Source organism: Cyphellophora europaea (genome assembly GCF_000365145.1).
Source record: "Cyphellophora europaea CBS 101466 unplaced genomic scaffold supercont1.4, whole genome shotgun sequence".
Lineage (NCBI taxonomy): Eukaryota > Fungi > Ascomycota > Eurotiomycetes > Chaetothyriales > Cyphellophoraceae > Cyphellophora > Cyphellophora europaea.
The window spans coordinates 1,299,930-1,320,771 of record NW_008481810.1 but is presented as its reverse complement, the minus strand read 5'-3'; the positions used below and the strand labels follow the sequence as shown (position 1 = coordinate 1,320,771).

Sequence of the window (20,842 nt, the reverse complement as noted above, 5' to 3'; positions counted from 1 at the left end):
GATGGCGACTACTATTTGTTTGCTGCGAATAGAAGAACGTGAAATGAATGAAGAAGTATTGCAGAAAAAGGGCGGATGTAACGCAGAGGTCTTTGAGTTACTATATACATATCGTTCGACCTTGGCCTGACGGATGAACTACAAAGCCGCGATGACTGCGGGGTCATCGATGCCTCGGTCGGCTACTAGAATGCCGTGGATCTTGGACGGGTCTGCCATCTGGCTCTCTCGATTCGACTAATTGCTGACTCGTCGAGAGTGTTGTCACTCTCTAATGATCCTGGCCCCTGTTAAACCCGGTCTCCGGCGCAGCTGCCAGACTGGGATGTTGATGCCTTCCACGAAAGAGAATCTGCATCATCTGGGCGGAGCAGGAGTTGGCGGATTACGAAATCTTTGCAAATGGAGTCGCTCTTTACGGCCGCATCCAGACTATGCTGCGAAGCACAAGTGTTTCACAGTACCACCCCAGTCGTCAGCGTTAGGCTTTTGTACCATGGTCAGCGATAGTGCATCCGCAGCCATTTCCGTTTACAGCAGGTCGTTTGCTAAACGACTCAGACGACTGGGCTAGCCAAAAGCATCTGAGCAGCTTAGCCAAGTCTACAATGAGTGGCCTGAATAGTGAGATGTACTGGCCAGGCGACCATATTCCCGCCCTGGGTAGAGGTATGTCTGTCTACCAGTTGTTCATGAGTGAAAGAGTGTCCTTGCAGGCCCGCTTTGTCTCCCCCGCAATGTCCTCAAAAGAAGTGCGCTTGCCAAGAGCACCGGAGGATGGTTTCTCCGGCCCAGGCTTCTCCGCAAAGCTAACATCGCTTCACGCGGCAGGCGCAAAATAAAAATGGCTTGTACAGTTCATCACAGCAATGGTGTGAGCCTTTCCACAATCTATGTTAGAGCTGCCTCCATGTCCCTGACAGTGGAGACTGCGAAACCATAGCATCATGTCTGAAGAGGCGCCTCGAAAGCGCTCCCGCTTCGACCAGACCGAGCCGCGCAAAAATTCCCGCTTCGATCGTCGCTCGCGGTCTCCCTCGTCTCGCCAGAGCGAGCCTCGAAGAAGTCGCAGCCCTGTCCCTTCTCGCAGTCCATCCACACAAGATCCTAAGGCTGGCGCATCGGATGCGGCCGCCCGTGCTGCCGCGGCCGCTGCCAAAATCAATGCAGACCTCCAAGCGCGAAAAGGCATCCAGCATGTAGATGTTCCGCCCATCCGCTCTACCTCGAGTCCAACTCCTGCCCCCCCTCCGCCCAAGGTCTCCTCGGGTCAGAGTACGAGCAATCTGGATGGCGACATCTACATTGCCGACGGTGACTACATCAAAGACATAGAAGTCAATGACTTGCGTAATCGCTACACACTGACCAAAGGCTCGACTCAGAAGATGGTAATTACACCTTGTTTTGTTTACTGATACTCCCAGGCTAGTCGCTCCCTTCTCAAGCTGACTTTGCTGTACCCTCTCCCGCTGGCTGATGTTCTGAAGCTTACCGGCATTCATGATAGCTGCTCACCTCCATCCCGCCGTTGCATCTGCTGACCTCAGTTGTGTGATAGATCAAAGAAGAGACTGGCGCCGGTACGCCCTCCACCACCATAACTACTTGTGTCAGGATCATTTGCTCATGTGTATCAAGATGTCACAACTCGAGGTTCATACTATCCCGATAAGAGCTTGGCCACGGCTGCGGTACGTTTCCTACGGGCCCTCATACTTGCCCACGCTGATCGAGCTAGAATCCTCCCCTGTATCTCCATGTTACTAGTACCTCCAAGACAGGTCTAGAGATGGCCATCACCAAAATTGAAGAGCTCATGAAGCAGGAGCTACCCAATCTGGTCGACGAGCGCCGCTTCCGCAGACGAGACCAAGACACCGTTGAGCGCGATGAATTCGGAAGGGTATGTTCGCTGCTCCGCGCCACCTCAGTACTGACCCTAGCTAGCGCAAATGGCCCGAAGAGCGTATCCCTCTCGACATGGAAAATGTTCCTGGCTTCAACCTCCGTGCCCAAGTTGTAGGCCAAGGAGGAGCCTACGTCAAGCATATTCAGCAAGAAAGCGGCTGCCGTGTTCAGATCAAAGGCCGCGGTTCTGGCTTCATGGAGCATTCCACCGGCCAAGAGTCCGACGAACCCATGTATCTTCACGTCGCCGGTCCTCAGCCGCAGCAGGTCGAAAAAGGCAAAGAGCTGTGCTTGGATCTCTTGAAGAGCGTCCGCCAGAACTACGAGAACTTCAAAGCGAACCCGCCACCACAGCGTATGGAGAGCTACACCGATGGCTATGGGGCCGATGCTCACCGCAGCTCCTATTCCGGCTATGGTCGTTCTTCATCGTACCACTCCGGCTACAATCAGAGCAACCCTTCGCCTGCTCCTGGAACTACACCTACGACACCCGCTACCGCCATGTCCCCTACTGGTGGCGCCGCCGCTGTCCCTCAGATGCCAGACCAGGCCACCATTGATTACTACGCCCAGTATTACGCAAGCCAGCCAGGCGGTGACCCATATGCCGCGTATGGCGGCTACGCTAATTACGTTTACACTTACTACCAGTCTTACTATCAGCAGCCTCAGCAACCCCAGCAGCAAGCTCCTCCGCCACCTCCATCTGGCGCTCCTGGAGCAAGCTCGTGGGATCAGCCACCTCCACCACCGCCACCTGGTGCGTAGAGCAGCACCAACGGCGTAGTGCATCAAGGCGTCACGGTTATGCGACGTGGATAACGGGTATATGGGCCTCTCATCGCGAAAACGTACTCTGCTTTGAAACAAGGAATCTGGTATCCATTGGCGATTGAGCGACACTTGCTGCAGCAAAGTGCTCTGGGTCTATCTACGAGCCTTCATGGCTTTCGCAGACTCATTTGCGCAACTCTTGGGCTACTGCAGGTCCGGGCTTGAACACCGCTTCAACTACCTAATTACTCTTCTCAACCACTCCCGCTTGCTCCACAAACATCTCCTCCTTGTCACACACCATCGAGCTATCTTGCCCATTTCCCCCTTCCCGTACTAGTGCCGACCGCTACAGCAACGTCACCTGCATACACCGTACACGCCATACCCATTGCGTCCCTCCCCAACCGAACGCTTTCAATCATCATTTATCCGCGTTTCCCCCGTCCGTTTTTTCACCTGTCTTCGGTAAGCTGACTGCTCGACCAGGAGATTCTGCGCTGCTTTCATCGGGTCCCTGTACTAAAATCTCACCCGGAAGGCTTCGGGGCTAGGGCCTAGATGGGTTTGGCTTCATGCTTCATGCGCTGTGTTGTTATGCCATGCACCTGCACCTCTGTTTACTGTCTAGCCTTTGGGTGGTTTGGATCGCGGGTTGAGGGGTGGGGGTGGGGGTGTGGGCGTGGGCGTGGGCGACTGGCTGGTAAGGTTGGGTGTGCAGTGATGGGGTTGTTCTGGGGATGGAAGTACAGCGCTGCGGAGATGGTCATCAACAGGGTTCCTGGTAGCACTCGACCAAGATCCTCAGTTTGAGGACACTCAGGCGTAGAAGAAAGCAGGATCGAGCGGCTATAGCGTAAGGCTAGGAAGGAAGCCTGCAGTTTTGGCGCACGAACAGCGTAGTCTCGTGAGGCACAGTAGCTATCTGCTAGCTTGTGGTACAGCTTGGGTTCTGATGTTAGTGCCGACAGCAAAACCGACGGAGAAGGTCTGTGTTCGTCATGGAGTTGGGCATCGCAGCAATGCCGTGTTTCCCTGCCTAATCGCAGGTAGATACCTAGAACGCCCGCTATAAACACCATGAGCGGCAACACATCGTTGCAGCATATTTCATCAAAACATCAAACATGAACCGTCCGCCCCTCTCTTCTTACGGCACAAACAGCTCCCTCAGATACTCCAACGCGTCCTCCTCAGCTCTCTCTCGCATTAGCAAGTGATCCAGCCCCTTCCTCCTCTGCATCTTCCGCAGATCCTCCTCCTGACAGTCCTCGCAGCACTTGTCAATACTCAGACGCCTCTCGCACGCCGCCAGACCGAGCGCGTACCGCGGCGAACTCGTCGGCACCCAGCACATGCTGCAGCGCGTCTCCCAGCGGTCGTTCTTGCGCGGCATCTGATGCTCGGGTCTCCAGTGCTTCTTTGTCTGCGCCGCCGCCACGCCCATCAGATCTCGCTTGGCGTCGTTGGCGGTCTTCTCATCAGTCCGATTGCGATGGTCTTTGACATCGACGACGACGGCGTCGGCGTCGGCGTTGGCGTCGTCACTCCACGACGGGTCGTGCACGTCGCCGTCCGACTGCAGAAAGTCGACTAGGGCCTCGACGCGCTCCGCCCAGCTGACGTGTCTGCTCGAATCGCCGGTGGCCCAAGCCAGCAGTCTCCGGAGGCCCCAGCGCTTGCCGCCGCGCTCGGCGCGCCTGGCGTAGCGTCGCCGGCGCCGCTTCTCCTTGCGGCTCTGGTGGCCGTCGACCCGTTCCAGCAGCCAGTGCATCCAGCCGCCGCGCATGTGCTCGCGCTCGTCGCGCGTCCAGCCCAGCACGACGTACCACTCGTCACGCTTGCGCTGCTCCTCTTTGTCGAAACAGCCCGCGCAGCCCCAGAAGAGCTCGAATTGGCTCGTGCCGCAGACGGTGCAGACGCCCACCTCGGCCTCTTCCTCTTCCACCCTACCGTGCCCGTTGGCCACCGCTGGCGCCCCTTTACCCAGCAGTCGCAACATCCCCTTCCCTTTCCCCGCTCCCGCCCCTTTCCGCCTCCTCACATCCGCGCTCCTAACCCAATGCTCCCGCCACCACCAGCCCGCCACCCGCATCCCCATCTCCTCCCTGCGCATACAATCCTTACAGCGCCTGTCCGCCGCGCGCGTCCCTCCCAGCCCCAAGCCACGGGAGCTCATGCGCTCCACGAACGCGCTCAGCGGCTTCACCTGCAGACAGCCGTAGCAGGGGAGGTGGCGCGCGGGCCGCTCGCGCAGCTGCCACTCGAAGGCGGCGTAGAAGACGGTCCAGAGCTGCGAGGTGGCGCGGCGGAGGTGGTTGTGGGCAGGGCTGCGCGAGAGGCGGTGGTTCTGTAGGAGGGTGGCTTCGGTGGCGAGGGAGCGGGCGACGTGAAGGCGGCGTAGGTGGGCGAGGTAGCTGGGGTGCAGGAGGTGGCGGGTGGAGCGGTGCGTGAGGCGCAGGGCGAGGAGGGAGTTGTAGGGGAGGAACGTGAGGAGGTGGTGGAGGACGTCCGTCGGGAGGTTGAGAAGGGGTGAGGCGGGTGTGGTCTGGGGTGGAGTGGAGACGATAGCGGTGTCGTTGCCTCTGGTTGAAGGAATCCTTTTCGAGCTGTGTTGAGCTGGAGATGGCGAACGCGCATGAGCCCAATCTTTCATCTCATCACCGCGGGGTTTCGCCGGCTGCTCACCCTTTGGCAGCGTAGACGCGTCTCGCTCGATGTGAGCTTCGTTGCACCGACTACCATCCTCCGGCGGCAGAACCGTTCTCTGCATCTTAGCCTTTAGCCTCTCCATGGTGACTGATTCGAGCCTCGTAGCGGCCCTCGTCTCTCTGTCCGACAAGATTGCTTCGTCAGAGACCTTGCGCTCACGCCACGAGCATCCTCCCCCTCAGGCGTCCTGGTTTGAAGTACTGTAACCTGAGCAGACGGTGGGTACTCTCTTCAGCCTTGTGCCGCCCAATGCCTGCTTGGTGTGACACAGCAGCGACGATCGGGTCTTCTGAAATTGTTCTCTGGCAGGCTTGAGTTGGACTACCAGCGCGTCAAGTCCGTTACTTAAAGCAACGAACCACTCGCCAGGCCAGCAAAATCCTGAAGTTGGGGTATCCAGTCCAATAGAACCTGGAGGAGCGGGGGAAACAAGGCGCGGCTACAAAAGGGACGCGCTCGCTAATCTGTGATATCACGGGCGGAAACTAGATATCCGGCAATCAGCTTCGACGTGCGAGCTGGAAGCCGAGCGAGCCAGCACCTCAGACCCACGAATGAAAATTGTCGAGGTCTGTGATGGTGGCGTCTAGGTTTCCGGGTTTCTCAGAGGTGTCGTTGACTTTGGGGTGTCAGCCTGGGCGCTTCAGGTCTGTTGACCGGTCACAGTCACAGTCACATGGACGTTGAATGCTCCGGCCAATCACAACAAAAAGGTACGACGGAGCGGTTCGCACCTTGGCAACGAACGTGCTGTCGAAGCGCAACTGCGCAGACGAAGAGTCAACCGCGCCTGGAGAATACGAGTTCGGAAGCCGAATCTCGAAGTCTCGTTTCAGGCGGGTCTTGGCGCTTGTCTCCAGAACGGAGTGGAAGTACGAGCCGAGGCGGGGAAGAAGTAAGGAGCAGCTAGGGTGTTCTAAGGATGAATATTCGCTATCAAGTCATCACCACGTAAGCTTGGACCCTTGTAGGTCCGGAAGGTCATTGAAACCACACAAGTCCGTTCCATGCAAACCGTCATGAAAGCCCGGGGTATCATAGAATATAGGTTCAGTTCCATGCCTCGTCGCTTCCTTTCGTGAATTTACAGAGCAATCATGGCGCCAAAGATACCAGCGGCGACAGCGGCAAATAGACCGATGCCCCGAGCAGTGGAAATTTGGACCGCGATGGGCCCAGCTCCAGAGTCAGATTCGACAGCCTGGATACCGAAGGTAGTGCCAGTCAGAACTTGAGTTTCACCGTTGGTGCCAGTCACGGTAGTGGTGACAGTTGCGGGAACAGGCTCATCGGTGGTGCTGGAGCATCCAGACCAGGTACCAGTCCAGGAGGAGAAAGGACCCCTAGCTCAATATTAGCAGCATTCTAGACACGGTGCATAAGACTCACCACCCAGCAGTCCAAGTAGTCCACTGATCGCAGTTGATGCCGGAGGCCTTGGTGCCCCAAGGACCGAAGCCACCAGGTCCACCTGGACCTCCACGGCTGCCGCCGGGGCCACCCCAGCCGTGGTTACCCCATGGGCCATCACCAGACCTCCAACCACCGGGCGGGCCCCCAAGTCCGTCACTGCAAGATGAAACCCACTCCTCCCAGTCATCACCGAAGCGTCCACCGGGGCCAAACCCTGAGGGAGCGGCGGTGATCTGTGTGAGGGAACCACCGGAGGTGGCGGAGAAGGTAGCTTGCTCGGAGTTGGTGATTGTTACACCATTGTTGACGCAGAGCTGGGCGACGGCGCCGTAGATGGCTTCCTGGTCCGTCTCGTTGGTACATGAGGTGGCCACGCAGGTGTTGAGCTGAGAGATGAGGTCCTGGTTGCCACATAGGCAGGACCAGCCGGAGTCTTCGTTGCAGTCGCCCAGGTCGACGCCTGACATGCAGTCATCCCACTGCAGGGTTGTTAGCCGTTGGAGGCGCGAGACGGGGTAGGGTAGCGCATACTGCACAAGAGGGGATCCAGGCCAGCGAGGAGCCTGCGAAGAGGGCAGCGGCCACAATAAAAGTCTTCATGGCGAATGGACTGCAGACTAGACGATAACGATTAAGAGATGAGTGATGAGCCTGATGGATGGTGGATGCAGCAGAATGAGATGGGCTGGCGGACGAGGTCAAGATATACAACCTTCCCCGCCCCACGGCGTGACGGGGTGTCGGTCGTTACTGCGCCTACCAGCCTCCTTCTGTATTCCACAATACGCCCGGGCGCTGCGGGAAGCCGCGCCATCGAAGCCATCGCAGCTTCCTAGGGCTGATTTTTGGGGGCGTTTTTGGGGGGGATGAAATCATGCAATCCGAAGTTCCACAAGGGTTTGTCTTTTGTGGCATCCGTAAACACGGACTTTGATGAATGGAGTACGCGTATCCCTTGGCTGTCCAATCGTCAGCGGGCGGGATCTGGACGAGATTGGCAAAGGAGCAACGTTTACGGCCCTGCTCGCTGGTTAAATGGCCCATCTCCCCTCTCCGGGCTCACGCTACGGGGGTGTTACAGCTATTTCGGGACGGCAGACTGCCCGCTTCAGCCTCGACATCTTGGCGCTCCCGTCGCTCAGAAAGCCTCGTTCATTCGTTATTATTGCCCGTGTTCAACAATGGTGTCCATCGCATTGCGATCTTTGTTCCCTCCGGTCTGGACATCACATGCAGGCATCACCGCTTGGATGCATCCTATGTGACCATGCCGCGCCGCCTGTCAAGGCCCGCATTGCGCGTTCTTTGCTGCTGACGTTGTCAATCTCCCCCGCGATGATCCCGCGCAGCTGTCCAGCACTGTCGGAGCTTAGCCATCCCCGACTGCCGTGATCTCGGCCTTGGCGCTGCGTCAGGTATTTTCGGATTGGATTGTTTGCCCTCCTTGCACCAATCAACCGTCGCTTCAGGCTGCCTGCCACCAGATCCTTGGGTATCTCTGCCTTGTGTGACGAGACACTGCGCCGCACATCACGCCGCAAACAGCTCGGGCTTCATGTTGATCTTGCACAGCTTTGCTAAGCACCCGCTTAACTGTAAGTAGGTCTGCACTCCTTCTAGAATGCGCTATAGTCATTCGGTCAGCGACATGTTATCTGCGTGGCGATGCGCGAGGAACCTACCATATGAGTAAAACCAATCTCCTTGATGAACTCCAGCTTCGAATGCTCACTCAGTGTTGGAATAGTTTTGGTGACTCGGAACTACCTCAGGTCAGTGTGGATTCATTGGCGAGGGAGATAGGACTACCATTGTCGAAATAATGTCGTGGCTCGAGTATCCTAGGTCCCTGTTGCGAGAATCTTGATCAGTGACGCGGCCTTCGTATCTAGGCTAGACGTACCATAGTTCTCTCAACGTGTCGAGTGCACTGTCCAGCTTCCCCTCGTAGCATGCCTTGATCATGGCCTGCACCTTGATCGGGTGAGGACTGTCCACGACTCGAAATACGTTGTCTCCGCTGACAAAGCTGAAGCCGGCCCACGTACTCTGCAGGTTATTGATGGCTTGTCGCATGTCACCTTCGGCACTGAACACTAAGGCTGCAAGACCGTCCTCGGAGTATTCCACCTTTTCTGCTTCGATTATCTGCATTAATCGCTGCACGACTTGCGCGTCTGTCAGCCTTGCGTAACGTAGGATAGCACATCTCGATTGCAAGGGTTCGATGATCTTGTTCGACTGGTTGCAGGCGAACGCAAAGCGGGTGGTGTTGGCATAGATCTCCATCGTGCGTCGCAACGCTTGCTGGGCGCCTGCAGTCATACTGTAGCTTCGTCAGAGATACCCGGCTGTCGTATCCAGCATACGTACCTGTCCGCTTCATCCAGGATGACCAGCTTGTGCCGTCCGGGCGGAAGCGTGACCTTCTTCTGCGCGAAACCCTTGATTCGATTCCTCACAACATCGATACCTCTCTCATCGCTTGCGTTGAGCTCAAGGACTGCTTCTTTGTACGCATCACCCAGCAGTGTTCTTGCGAGGCATAGAACCGACGTCGTCTTTCCTATACCTGGCATGCCACTGATGATAACGTGGGGCATATTTCCATCTTTTGCGATAATCTTGAGTCTCTCGATCGTCTCCGAGTTGCCAACCACATCGTCTAGGTAGACAGGGCGATACTTTTCTACCCATGGTAGCTCATACTCGGGGCCAGCGCCATTGGTGTTGGCCTTGAGAGCCTTTCTCGCTCCTGCGGAGGACGATTCAGCTTGGTCGGCCATGATACCTTGAAAGTGCGAGACAGGTGCTGGACGGAGCAACGAGAAGTTTCTGGAACACTGATTCGTAGAGACTGAGTCTCCTGTCGGCCAGTGCTATACTTGAATTGGTATTTCACCTAATTGAATCGAGGATTTGCGCTGCCGCAGTTGAATCAGTCTCCGCACTTTCCCCAAAATTTGAACGCGTCGCGATACTCCAGCGTTAACGCGTTAAGTGGTCCGAGCTTCACCCGAGGGAGTGGAGTGCAACTTCTCACTGCTCTACACAGTACATCTCTCATATTCTCATGCAATACAGCGTGACAGCGACATAGTCATTACTATATCATAGCCTAGCACCATTATCGCGGAATCAATCTGAACTTTGCCCACCTTCAGGACTTTGGCAGCACGCATCCTGTGACACCTAAGGCGAATAGATCGGCTGCACTGTTGAATTCATCCCAACTAACTGTAGCCTTCCAGATCCCGTCTTCGCGTCGCGTCTTTAAAATGTGAATGCCTTGTACCGGAGTTGTCTCAATTGTTGTCGAGCGATACGCGATATCTGCACATGTGTGCATGATCTGCTTGAAGGTGAGTATGATGCTTTGTAGACTGACGCCTGGGAGTGGCTTACATAGGACACCACTATCGGCGGCTGAGGTTCTGTTTGGGTGAGGTTGTACGACCCGGCGAGGAGAACATTCTTGTCAGTGAACGAGTCTTTCCCAAGGGGTATCCCAAAAATCCAGTTGATGCTGTCTGATTGAAGGACAAAGTCATCTGTGAGGAATTGAGTGACATATTCCGGATCGAATTTGACTGAGATCGACACAAGTATGTCGACCAGGAACGCCGCATCGTCGTCCGTAAGGCAGTCCAGGTCCCCCCAGCCGTGACCTGCTGATGTAGAGGCCAATCCTGACGCCAACACCAGCAAGGATGGAGCAAATGCTGTGAGTTTCATTGTGTTGCGATTCTTCTGACTATATGTAGGTCGGCCTAGCGAATGCGCGGGATGGACAAAGCTTTGCTATATGCTTGTTCATGCCTAAGCTTCAAAAACGGCGGCAATGGTCAACCTTTGTACAGCTGGGCAACGACGCAGGCACCTCACACATGGTGCTCGCAGGCGAAGAAGCATCTGTGCATGGCCACTGAAAGTCGTTGCAATACGAGGGCCTAGACGTCGTCTTCTCGACCCTGCAGAAGATCATGGCGATGACTTTGCGTTGGAAACCGCACAACGCAGCTTCGTAGGAAGTCCAGACCTCTCATTAGCTCGGTCTGAGATGCTGAAGGTCTCCCCACATCCTCTCTCCCAGCATACTGGTTCAGAGCCCGTCATCAGCATCTCAGAGCTCGGTAATGCCAGCTGGCTACGCCTCGATCATCTTGTTCCGACCATTCGGAAAGTGCCAAGACCGGTCCCGTATTCAAGCTGAAGCAAGCTCAAGGAAGCTCCTCCACAAGCTTCTAGGGAACACGAGTCGCTTAGCAAATAAGTACCGAAATACGAAGCGCCGACAATCAGCTGATTGAGAAACCAGTTGCAGCATTCACTCGCTTTGAGTGTCGCAGCGTTACTGGCTCCTTATCCCATCCCAGGCCTTCACGCCCTCGCTCTCGGTTCCTTGGCGCATAGCCGCTCGCCTCACGTCTACTCGAGCCGGCCCATCGAAACCCAACTAGAACTCGATGCCAGAGCTCCATAGCCCACATGCGAGGGGCGTTGGCGATCACGAAGCGGAGCACGAGCATCGAGTTTCCCAGCACCACTGCGCGGCGCCTTGGGGATGATTCGTGGTGAAGGTTCGACAATGGACCATGTTTTCGAGTTTTGAGAAAGCGCAGCCAAGCTCCTTCCGCCCATTGCAGCAAGTTCAAGACGAAGCAGCTGTAGAGCGTGGAATGGTGGCCACGTATACGGCTTACCAGCTGGGATTAAAGTAGTATCATGCCCAATGCCATCGAAACACCTGCAGCTCAAGTTGAGACGTCCACAGCGACAGGCTCATCCCCGGGATGATCCACATCAATCTGCTCAGGCTCCTCATCCCGCTGCCGCCTCTCATTGTCTCTCAACTTCTTCCTCCCCTTTGCTTCCTTCTTCAGTTGACGCTGACTTTTCGGCACATCTGCTTCGACCTTGACCCTGCCACCCCACCGTGCCGCCGCGCTTTGTTCATCGTCATGCGTCCACGACCTCGGCAGCACAGCGAAGACAAGGTACGAGGTGTGCGTCTTCAGGTCAGGCTCAGTCCGATGCACGACCAAGCCCTCCTTGTACATGGTCTTGTGCGCCTCCGTCTGGGCGTTCTCGATGCGCTTGGCCTTGACACTCGGCGGCAGGTTTGTGGACCCCGAATGAAAGTCTCGGGCGCGCTGATCGACGGATTTCAGGTGCTTGAGTGCTTCGTCGACGTTGTCGGGGAAGGGGTTGACGCCTCGCATGCCGGAGTAGTCGAGGGATGTGTAGCTGCGCAGGATGTTGAGGCGCTTGTGAGAGACTTCTACCATTTGGATGTCGAGCCAGGAGTGCTTGCGGAGATGGGAGACGGTCTTTTGAGCTTGCTCGATACAGGGGGAGAAGGTACAGATATGGACTGGCGACTCAGGGTCTAGAGCGGAAGGTCTGCCGTCGGTAGACTCGCGGGTGAGATGTGGGATTGCCGACCAGGGCGCTGGCAGGTCGAGGAAGATAGCATTCGCCATCGGCGACTTGGGAGGTTGTTCAGGGGCTGATGGAAGCAGGAAACCATCTTTGTAGGCATCTGCATGTGTACACGTGACAATGGCGGAGAGATTGTGGGATTCCATCTCGGCGGCGACCTTCTGATGCCGCTCTTTGTGGAATTCGTAGCTGAAGACCCGCCCGAAGTGATCGTCACTACGGGGTGTCATATCGGGGTAGCCGTTGAAGACAGCACGCGCAGCTGCGTGAGTGAAGCTGCCGCTCCCACTCCCGGCCTCGATCAGACGTGTGCCTGGCCTTGCGCGTATTCGATGAAGAATGTAACTGTAGTCTGGTGTATACACAACTTGTGTCCGATGCGGAAGTGAGTAGGTCCATGACTCTGGCGTAGGTGGTAGCACGTGCAAAAACCCAGACTCGGCCATTTCGGCCTGCTTCGCCACAGGCTCACTGGAGTCCGGCGTGTCGCTATTGATGTCGTTCGCTTTTCGCTTCTTGCCGTTAGACCGTCCCCGAGATCCTGTATCAACTTTGCTGGCCCGGATTTGAGATCCCCAAGGTGAGCCAATGATGGTAGAGTGAGGGAATGATCCGAAACGAGTGTTGGTGACCATGCCTTCGGCATATCCCTCATCCTCGGCTGCTGCAGCTTTCGTGGAGAGAATAACTGGCAAGGCAGCATCACGTCGCAGGTGTAGTGATGCAAGGTGATTTTCCTGGGCAACAGGCCCTGGGGTCAAGAAGGAAGAAGTTGCCGTGGCCATCCTGATCTCCCACAATCTCCTCAAGGGCTTTTGAAACGCCGACGAATAGATCACTCAGGATTGATGGACTAGTCGCCTTCGTGCGGCCAGAATTCCTGTCAGATCGGGGTCACTTGAACGTGCTGTAGTCAATAGGGAATTTATTTTGACTCTTTTGCGCGGCGGAGCAGGAACATCTCCGATTGGTCGGAGCACTGAATATGCAAGGCACCATCAACCCCATGAGTATGACATCAAGCAGTATGCAAATGAAGACGACGATGACGCAGTACAGAGTGAGCTCGCGTGATTGAAAAGTACTGCTTCTTGAAGGGACAAATTTATTCTTCAAATCCCTCTTGTACTGTACAACTGCATTCCAACCAAATTAAACTACGATACCCTCAATACCAATTATTCTGCAACATGTCTTCCCAACAAGGACCCAACAGCGGCGGCGATCTCTTCGACATGGCGAAGGATGGCACAAAAGTCCCTGAGTCCGCTGCTCAGCCCAACCTCATTCCCTCAAAGCCTAGGCCAGACCAGATTGCTTCCGCCAGCGACCCAAATCAGATTGGCGGAGCGAACCTCGCCGAAGCGGCTGACAACCAAGGCGATATCCCAAGAGTAAAGTCGTCTGCCTCGTGCTGCTCACAAAATCACTGACCTTTTTGCAGTCCACGCGCGACGTTGATCACCAAGAAATCCTGACCGGGACAGGAGATGCCCTTCCCGCCCAGACCATGGGCAAGCGTCTGCACAATGTACCCGGCGGAGTGACTCAAGACCCTCAGGCGAAGGGTAGCACAAGATTTGAGGCGCACAAGGCTGGCGACAGCGACATCACCCGAGGCGCGACTGAAGGCTCGCTGGTTGACCAGGACGCTGTTGGCTTGGAGAACCTGACGCCGGAGCAGGCTGCAGACAAGGTCGGGCACAAGGAGTAAGCATGTTCCGCTGGTATAAGCAGCATATATGCGAAGTCGATACCATCAAGGGCCTTGTGAGAAGCCTTTTGAGGCCATCAAGTACGAATGAAATGGGAAAAAACGATCATGATCCTATCTCACCAACGTGTTGCGTGTCTGGCCACCTACCTGCTTATCACTTCTGGCCGTACCCTGTGCAACACTTCGCAAGGATAGCGATCTTCTGTGATAATCTGTGTTCGAGTAAGCTGCTTGTAGGTTCAGCCACCGTAGAACTGAGGGAGACTGGCGAAGGACGTGAGGTTGACCTGCGCTGGCTATGCAGCTCATGACAACGAACCCGGGCCGGCGTCTACGGACGGGGCCAAACGATTCACGCTTGCCTTTGCTTAAAGCAGTTTAGTTCATGAGCTTGCTGCCTCGGACTGGCGTAAACGGCGCTTTGGAGGAGGAAAGGTGGGGTACAGTTCTATCAGCAGCAACCCTCAAAGAAAAGGCATATTGCAGTCGTGCGTATCTCCGCCGCACCCGCCTTTTGATGAGGCAAAACGCTGGTCCTGGCACTGTATAAACAATCTAAGCTGGTAAGGAAGCTCACCGTATCTCTCTTCCTCACAAGCACTCTCTCCAGGCAAGCTATTCCAACCACGAACCGCAGCCATGGCTTCTGTCCTCAGAGCCTCCAGGTCCCTGCGACCACTCAGCCGTTTCACGGCGCCTCGAGCTGCCATCCGTTCCTATGCCAGCGTCAGCGAGTCTCGCAATGCCACTGCTGCCGCAGCTGTGCAGTACGACACATCCCCCATGGGCGCTCCCTTCTTCGCCGATGAGCCTGTAGGACCGAAAGTGGTGACCGCTATCCCGGGTCCAAAGAGCAAAGAGGCAATTGCAAAGCTACACGAGGTCTTCGACACTCGCAGCTTGAACATGATGGCCAACTACCAGCAGAGTTACGGCAACTATATTGCAGATCTCGACGGCAACGTATTGCTCGATGTCTATGCGCAAATCGCCTCCATTCCCGTTGGCTATAGCAATCCCGCTCTTCTCCTCGCCGCCACTTCTCCCGACATGGCCTCTGCCATCATCAACAGACCTGCTCTCGGAAACTTTCCTCAGCACGACTGGGCATCAATCCTCGAGACCGGTATTCTGCGCGTGGCTCCTAAGGGTATGAACCAGGTCTTTACCGCTATGGCTGGCTCTGATGCCAACGAGACCGCGTACAAGGCTGCCTTCATGTGGAAAGCCCAGCAGATTCGCGGCGGTCCGGATGTTGAATTCGAGCCCGAGTCCATCTCGTCGTCCATGGAGAACAAATCCCCAGGCTCCCCGAACATGTCCATTATGTCTTTCAAGACCGGCTTCCACGGTCGGCTATTTGGCAGTCTGTCCACCACCCGCAGTAAGCCAATCCACAAGATCGACATTCCCGCTTTCGACTGGCCCCAGGCACCATTCCCCATGCTCAAGTATCCTCTCGAGGAACATGCGGCCGAGAACCGTGCCGAGGAACAGCGCTGCCTAGATGAAGCTGAGAGCATCATCAAGAACTTCCACAACCCTGTTGCTGCCATTGTGGTTGAGCCTATCCAGTCCGAGGGCGGTGACAACCATGCCTCTTCGTTCTTCTTCCAAGGCCTGCGTGAGATTACCCGCCGCAACAACGTCCTCATGATTGTGGACGAAGTACAGACGGGTGTCGGTGCCACTGGCAAGTTCTGGGCTCATGACCACTGGAATCTGCAAGACCCACCCGACATGGTGACCTTTTCCAAGAAAGCCCAGACTGCAGGCTACTACTTCGGCAACCCCGAGCTGCGGCCAAACAAGCCCTATCGCCAGTTCAACACCTGGATGGGCGATCCAGCCCGCGCCATCCTTTTCCGCGCTATCATCAACGAGATTGAACGGCTTAACCTGGTAGAGAATACCGCTCAGGTTGGCGATTACCTCTATAACGGCATCGCCAACCTCTCAAAACGGTACCCTGAGCACTTCCAAAACCTGCGTGGTCAGGGCCAGGGTACTTTCATTGCGTTTGACAACCCAAAGCGCGATGAGTTCTTGGCCAAGATGAAGGGTCTCGGTATCAACATTGGCGGTAGCGGTGCTACGGCGGTGCGGTTGCGGCCCATGCTGATCTTCCAGAAGCACCATGCGGATATTCTGCTGGATGCTTTTGAGACGATGGCCAAGACATTGTAAGCATGCAAACACGAGCAGAAAATTGATTCACGAATAAGGGCCTTCGGGTTGGGTGTATGTTGTGGGCGTTTGGGAGGACGTTATTCCCGAGTCGAGCATTATCCACAGACTGATCATGTCTGGAGAGAGTAAAATCTATGCATCTTGATACCTCCACCTGTAATCCCAGACCCGAATGCGTGAATCTAGGCGGTACGACTGGGCCCCCACCGTCCAAAAACTCCATGCTGTAACAATGACTTTTCCCCCACACATGATCCTTAACGGTTCCCTCAGACCGCAGCCTGCCCTTGCTGGACCAACTAAGTCCCCATCTCCTCCTCCCCACCACTGCCATCCCTGGGCACATACCTCACGCCCTGATCCTCCAGCCCTTGCACGATATCATCCGGCAGCCGCCCCACCACTTTCGTCGCATAGATCCCCGGCTTGTAGCCGCTGAGGCGCTGCCACTTGGCGACCCAGCTGGTGGCCGGGTCGTGCAGCGTAATCAACCCTTCGAAGACCTGCGACGTCATCTCGGCGATCGAGTCTGGAGCGTTCTTCAGGGCGAGAACGTCTTCGCAGTTGGGGCAGCCCGAGAGTGAGAAGCTGTTGTAGGAGAGGACGACACTGCAGAGGAGGCAGGCGCGGAGGTTGCGGGGGCGCTCGGCCGCCATGTCTCTGCGATGAAGGGGGGGAGGTCCGTGTTGTGTGGTGCGGGTGCGGGTGACTCGAGAGGTTGTGAGCGCGGAGCGCGGAGGGCGCAGGTTAGTTTTCTGGAGGGGAAATGCTCGGTGGAAGTTGAAATCGTGCTATAGATGGGATCGGGGTTCTTGGTGGAGGTAGCAATGGGAATCGCTTGAGATATTTACGCTTGTGGTGGCGGAGATGTGTTAAGGCCTGTGAAGGTGCTGGTGAAATCGGTCAGGCAAGCGGGAGTGTTGCAGATGAGGAAGAGGGACAAAGCCGGCGCCTCGCGAGATGTTCACGGCGAAGCGAGGCTGCGTGAGGCTGAGCGTAGATTTTTGCCAAGACTCGAATGACACCAGTCAAATGACGATGATCAAAACATCCTTGCTCTATCAGGAAATTCGGTCTTCACGTCGCTTGGAACATCTACATGACATTGTACGCTATCACGTCGTCGAAGCACGCACTAACCTGTCGTATATGTTTACACATTTTTCGTCAAATCTTTTAATACACCACAATAGGATCGAATGATCTAGGTTGTTTGCATCTCCCATTATGGATCTGATGCGTATCCGCGGATCACGCTTCGCTGTTCTACAAGATGAGAAGATACGCCTCTGTCCGAGATGAATATTGTGAGTCAAGGCCAAATTATCATGATCGTAAGGCAAGCAAGCCCAAACAAGAGCTTTCGGATGTCCTGATTGTGTAGCGTACGTAAATTGATTGTCTTTTGGGGACTCGCGCCCAGTGGCAAGTTGTCAAGACTCTCACCCGAAGTGAGTCTCCTGCTTAGCACCCTCGACGGCCTAAACAAGTCAGCCATATGTCCCTTGAAGCAGAAACAAGACGTACGTTGAGATAGTTAACCCTATCCTTGGTATAGAACTCGACACCAATACTGTTACCCAAGCTTGCGTGGCCTCCATCCAAACCGCCCGCCTTGACGCTGCGTGTATGTCAACTCACCGATGAGCCTCCAGAGTAATTCACTTACCAGGTCATATCCGGCATGACCTCCAGCTCGGTATAGAGACTGGAGCCGCAGTTGGAGCAGAACCAGTGCTTGTTGATCTTGCCACTGGCTCCGACGGCATCATAGTCCTTCGGTGTACCTGTCAAGCGGTTGTGAGCAAGAAGTGCTTGCACGTAGAAACGAGCCTGACCCTTGGTGACCTTGAAGTTGGTGCGGGGCACGACCGCGTTGGATGTGTAGGGACCACCTGTCCACTTCTGGCAGTCTGGGAATGGTGTCAGTGGACTCCCAAGAAGAGATCAGACAGATTGTACCGATGCAGTGGCAGAGGGCGGTCACAGCCGGTTCACCTAGAACGTCAGCAAATGACCTAGGGCCATTTCAATTGCACGAACCAGTATACTCATACTCAACCTGACCACACATGCAGCTGCCTTTAGCCATTGTGGCGGAAGATATCGTTCAGCCGGGTTGATAGGGGTCACGGGAAACGGTTTCTAGGATTTCAATTGAGGTGTATACAACTACAATCAAGTTATAGGGGATCGTCAACAGATAAATACCCTGAGACCTCTCCTAGACCAGTGGGGTTCAATTGGCAGAGTCGGCACACTGCGGGGAAGTCCACTATTTGTCACTGGCCATGGCCATGGCCATTTCCATGGCCTGAGGTGGACTTCCTGGCGTCCGAACCCAGAAGAGGCTATGCCTTGAGCCTTCGAAGCTTCTGCCAATGTGACACAGTCACTCTTGAGGCCCGGATCGATGGACGGTGGATAGGACGAGGGGAAGGATGACGCTGAATACTGGTTGTTGATGTCCTTACCGTGTCGTTTGATCCGCCATCAAGGACGGCTGTGTCCTACACGCGTAAATCTCGCGTCAATCATGGAAAGAACAAGTAAACTAGTACTGCCTATTCAATCCAGGGATGATAAGCGCTCGCTGCTATACACGAGCTCAAAAGCGGCCGCATACAGGGGACTGTCGCTCGACGAGCCAATTAGAATGCTACTTACGCTGCCTCGGCTTGCTGTCGGCTGAAGGCACTGTGAGTACCAGCTCGGGTACAGACAGCGAGATCAATAATGCATGACAGCCTGTGTAAGTGTCTACTCCATCTCGTAGCCACGTGAAGCTTGAGCGTTGATTTGCCGTGCTGTCCATATCTACGAGAACCCATCAGCATGTCCGTCTATCTGCCCGAGAAGGACTATGCTCTACCTAACCTCGACCTGCTGTCTCTCCTCTTCGACAGTCCCCTGTCCTTGACCAAAGAAGACACCGTCGTCCATGCAGAAGCAGCAGATCCCTCCAACAGCATCACCAAGTCTCAGGCCCGTGCTTATACGAAACGTATAGCATACCACCTCCGTCAATCCTTTGGCATCGGGGCAAACGGTTCTGGCAAAGATGTCGTTGTCTGTATCTCATCGGGCCAGATACTCCTGCCAACGGTCTTCTGGGCTGTAATCGCTGCTGGTGGCGTCTATTCTGCTGCATCCTCCGCCTTCACTGCTGCTGAATTAGCACGCCAAGTTCGGCAAGGCTCCTCCACCCTGCTGATAGCCAGCAATGACTGCCGTGCCGTGGCCCTTGCCACCGCGAAAGAATGCTCCATCCCACCATCTCGCGTGCTCATACTCGAATCCATGTCACACGCCCGCGTACTTCAGCCAGCCGCTCCATCATCACCCAATTTCCTCTCTGGTCCCGGCAAAGCCCATGAGAGCCTCGACTGGCAACGCATCACTGACCCAACCTCACTCGAGAACAGCCTGATCTGCCTCCTCTACTCTTCTGGGACAACAGGTCCTCCCAAGGGCGTCAACCTGTCACACCTCAACCTCGTCTCCGAGGGCCTCATCCCGCAACTTCAATTCCGCGACTACCTCGCACGACGCCAAGCCACCGACCCATCCTACACCTTCACGTACCGCACCATAGCACACCTGCCCGCCGCACACATCGCCGGCTGTCAAGGCTACTTCGTCAACCCCATGATCGCGGGCGGCACCGTCTTCTGGATGCCCAAGTTCGACTTCCCCCAGTTCCTCGAACACAACAAGCGCCACCAGGTAACCACCTTCTTCACCGTCCCGCCAATCTACCTCCTCATCGCCAAGAGCCCGCTCGTGACCGACCAGTTCCGCACCGTGGAGCACTGCATCACCGGCGCGGCGCCCATGGGGCCGGAACTCATGCGCCTGGCGCAGCAGAAGCTGGGCTGCTCCATCTCGCAGACGTGGGGGCTGAGCGAGACGACGGGCAGCGTCACCGTGATGCCGTGGGACCGGCACGACGAGACAGGGAGCGTGAGTCCGCTGATGCCGAACTGTCGGCTGAGAATCTTGGATGAGGAGGAGGCGGATGTGCTGGAAGGGAGGGAGGGCGAGTTGTGCGTGCAGGGCCCGAATGTCACCAAAGGGTACTATGGGAATGAGGCGGCGACGAGGGACGCGTTTACAAGGGATGGGGCCTGGTTCAAGACGGGCGATATTGGCGTGAGGAGGGATGGCATGTTCTATGTCGTGGATCGCAAAAAGGTATGTTCCATCCATATCATCGTCCTCGGGTTGAATCGCTAACTAAGACACCTTCCCAGGAACTCATCAAATACAAAGGCCTCCAAGTCGCGCCCGCGGAGCTCGAAGCCCTGCTGCTCTCGCACGACCGGATCCTCGACGCCGCCGTCATCGGCGTGCCCGACCCGGACGGCAGCGGGAACGAGCTGCCGCGCGCGTACATCGTGGCGGACAAGGCGAAGATTGGCGAGGAAGAAGTCAAGGCGTTTGTCAAGGCGAATCTGGCGCGGCATAAGCAGTTGAGGGGCGGCGTCGTGTATCTGGAAGCGATTCCTAAGTCGCCCAGCGGGAAGATCCTGAGGAGGGAATTGCGGGAGTTGGTGAAGAGAGAGGGGAGGAGCGCGAAGCTGTGAGAGGCAGGTGAATGAATGGCAAGGGGTAGTCCCGGGGCTAGATGTACAGGAAGATCGAGAGAGCCGATCAAGCAGACATGCTAGGTGCTGAGTC

General features: G+C 55.8%; 11 protein-coding genes across 11 annotated transcripts; 4 read left to right on the top strand and 7 right to left on the bottom strand.

Annotated features, from left to right (window-relative positions):
* Positions 1–947: 947 nt before the first annotated feature.
* On the top strand, positions 948–2,682 carry HMPREF1541_04730 (uncharacterized protein; the record flags this gene model as incomplete). Its single annotated transcript, XM_008719074.1, has 5 exons — positions 948–1,391; positions 1,562–1,583; positions 1,642–1,694; positions 1,742–1,906; positions 1,951–2,682. 5 exons carry the CDS (start codon positions 948–950, stop codon positions 2,680–2,682), a joined length of 1,416 nt encoding a protein of 471 aa, XP_008717296.1.
* Positions 2,683–3,838: 1,156 nt separating this feature from the next.
* Positions 3,839–5,482, bottom strand: HMPREF1541_04729 (uncharacterized protein; the record flags this gene model as incomplete). The annotated part of the gene is made up of 1 exon (XM_008719073.1): positions 3,839–5,482. One exon carries the CDS (start codon positions 5,480–5,482, stop codon positions 3,839–3,841), a length of 1,644 nt encoding a protein of 547 aa, XP_008717295.1.
* Positions 5,483–6,484: 1,002 nt separating this feature from the next.
* HMPREF1541_04728 (uncharacterized protein) lies at positions 6,485–7,413 on the bottom strand (the record flags this gene model as incomplete). The annotated part of the gene is made up of 3 exons (XM_008719072.1): positions 6,485–6,743; positions 6,790–7,292; positions 7,345–7,413. 3 exons carry the CDS (start codon positions 7,411–7,413, stop codon positions 6,485–6,487), a joined length of 831 nt encoding a protein of 276 aa, XP_008717294.1.
* Positions 7,414–8,343: 930 nt separating this feature from the next.
* On the bottom strand, positions 8,344–9,599 carry HMPREF1541_04727 (replication factor C subunit 4; the record flags this gene model as incomplete). The annotated part of the gene is made up of 5 exons (XM_008719071.1): positions 8,344–8,439; positions 8,496–8,576; positions 8,623–8,662; positions 8,717–9,139; positions 9,187–9,599. The coding sequence occupies 5 exons, from the start codon at positions 9,597–9,599 to the stop codon at positions 8,344–8,346; spliced, it is 1,053 nt and encodes a 350-aa protein (XP_008717293.1).
* A 374-nt stretch (positions 9,600–9,973) lies between these two features.
* On the bottom strand, positions 9,974–10,548 carry HMPREF1541_04726 (uncharacterized protein; the record flags this gene model as incomplete). Its single annotated transcript, XM_008719070.1, has 2 exons — positions 9,974–10,165; positions 10,219–10,548. The coding sequence occupies 2 exons, from the start codon at positions 10,546–10,548 to the stop codon at positions 9,974–9,976; spliced, it is 522 nt and encodes a 173-aa protein (XP_008717292.1).
* A 1,019-nt stretch (positions 10,549–11,567) lies between these two features.
* Positions 11,568–13,040, bottom strand: HMPREF1541_04725 (uncharacterized protein; the record flags this gene model as incomplete). The annotated part of the gene is made up of 1 exon (XM_008719069.1): positions 11,568–13,040. The coding sequence occupies one exon, from the start codon at positions 13,038–13,040 to the stop codon at positions 11,568–11,570; it is 1,473 nt and encodes a 490-aa protein (XP_008717291.1).
* Positions 13,041–13,445: 405 nt separating this feature from the next.
* Positions 13,446–13,969, top strand: HMPREF1541_04724 (uncharacterized protein; the record flags this gene model as incomplete). Its single annotated transcript, XM_008719068.1, has 2 exons — positions 13,446–13,649; positions 13,700–13,969. 2 exons carry the CDS (start codon positions 13,446–13,448, stop codon positions 13,967–13,969), a joined length of 474 nt encoding a protein of 157 aa, XP_008717290.1.
* Positions 13,970–14,611: 642 nt separating this feature from the next.
* On the top strand, positions 14,612–16,159 carry HMPREF1541_04723 (4-aminobutyrate aminotransferase; the record flags this gene model as incomplete). Its single annotated transcript, XM_008719067.1, has 1 exon — positions 14,612–16,159. One exon carries the CDS (start codon positions 14,612–14,614, stop codon positions 16,157–16,159), a length of 1,548 nt encoding a protein of 515 aa, XP_008717289.1.
* A 302-nt stretch (positions 16,160–16,461) lies between these two features.
* Positions 16,462–16,818, bottom strand: HMPREF1541_04722 (uncharacterized protein; the record flags this gene model as incomplete). The annotated part of the gene is made up of 1 exon (XM_008719066.1): positions 16,462–16,818. One exon carries the CDS (start codon positions 16,816–16,818, stop codon positions 16,462–16,464), a length of 357 nt encoding a protein of 118 aa, XP_008717288.1.
* Positions 16,819–17,604: 786 nt separating this feature from the next.
* On the bottom strand, positions 17,605–18,254 carry HMPREF1541_04721 (uncharacterized protein; the record flags this gene model as incomplete). Its single annotated transcript, XM_008719065.1, has 6 exons — positions 17,605–17,643; positions 17,690–17,783; positions 17,832–17,949; positions 18,001–18,075; positions 18,125–18,160; positions 18,206–18,254. 6 exons carry the CDS (start codon positions 18,252–18,254, stop codon positions 17,605–17,607), a joined length of 411 nt encoding a protein of 136 aa, XP_008717287.1.
* Positions 18,255–18,997: 743 nt separating this feature from the next.
* On the top strand, positions 18,998–20,748 carry HMPREF1541_04720 (uncharacterized protein; the record flags this gene model as incomplete). Its single annotated transcript, XM_008719064.1, has 2 exons — positions 18,998–20,356; positions 20,416–20,748. The coding sequence occupies 2 exons, from the start codon at positions 18,998–19,000 to the stop codon at positions 20,746–20,748; spliced, it is 1,692 nt and encodes a 563-aa protein (XP_008717286.1).
* Between the last annotated feature and the right edge of the window lie 94 nt (positions 20,749–20,842).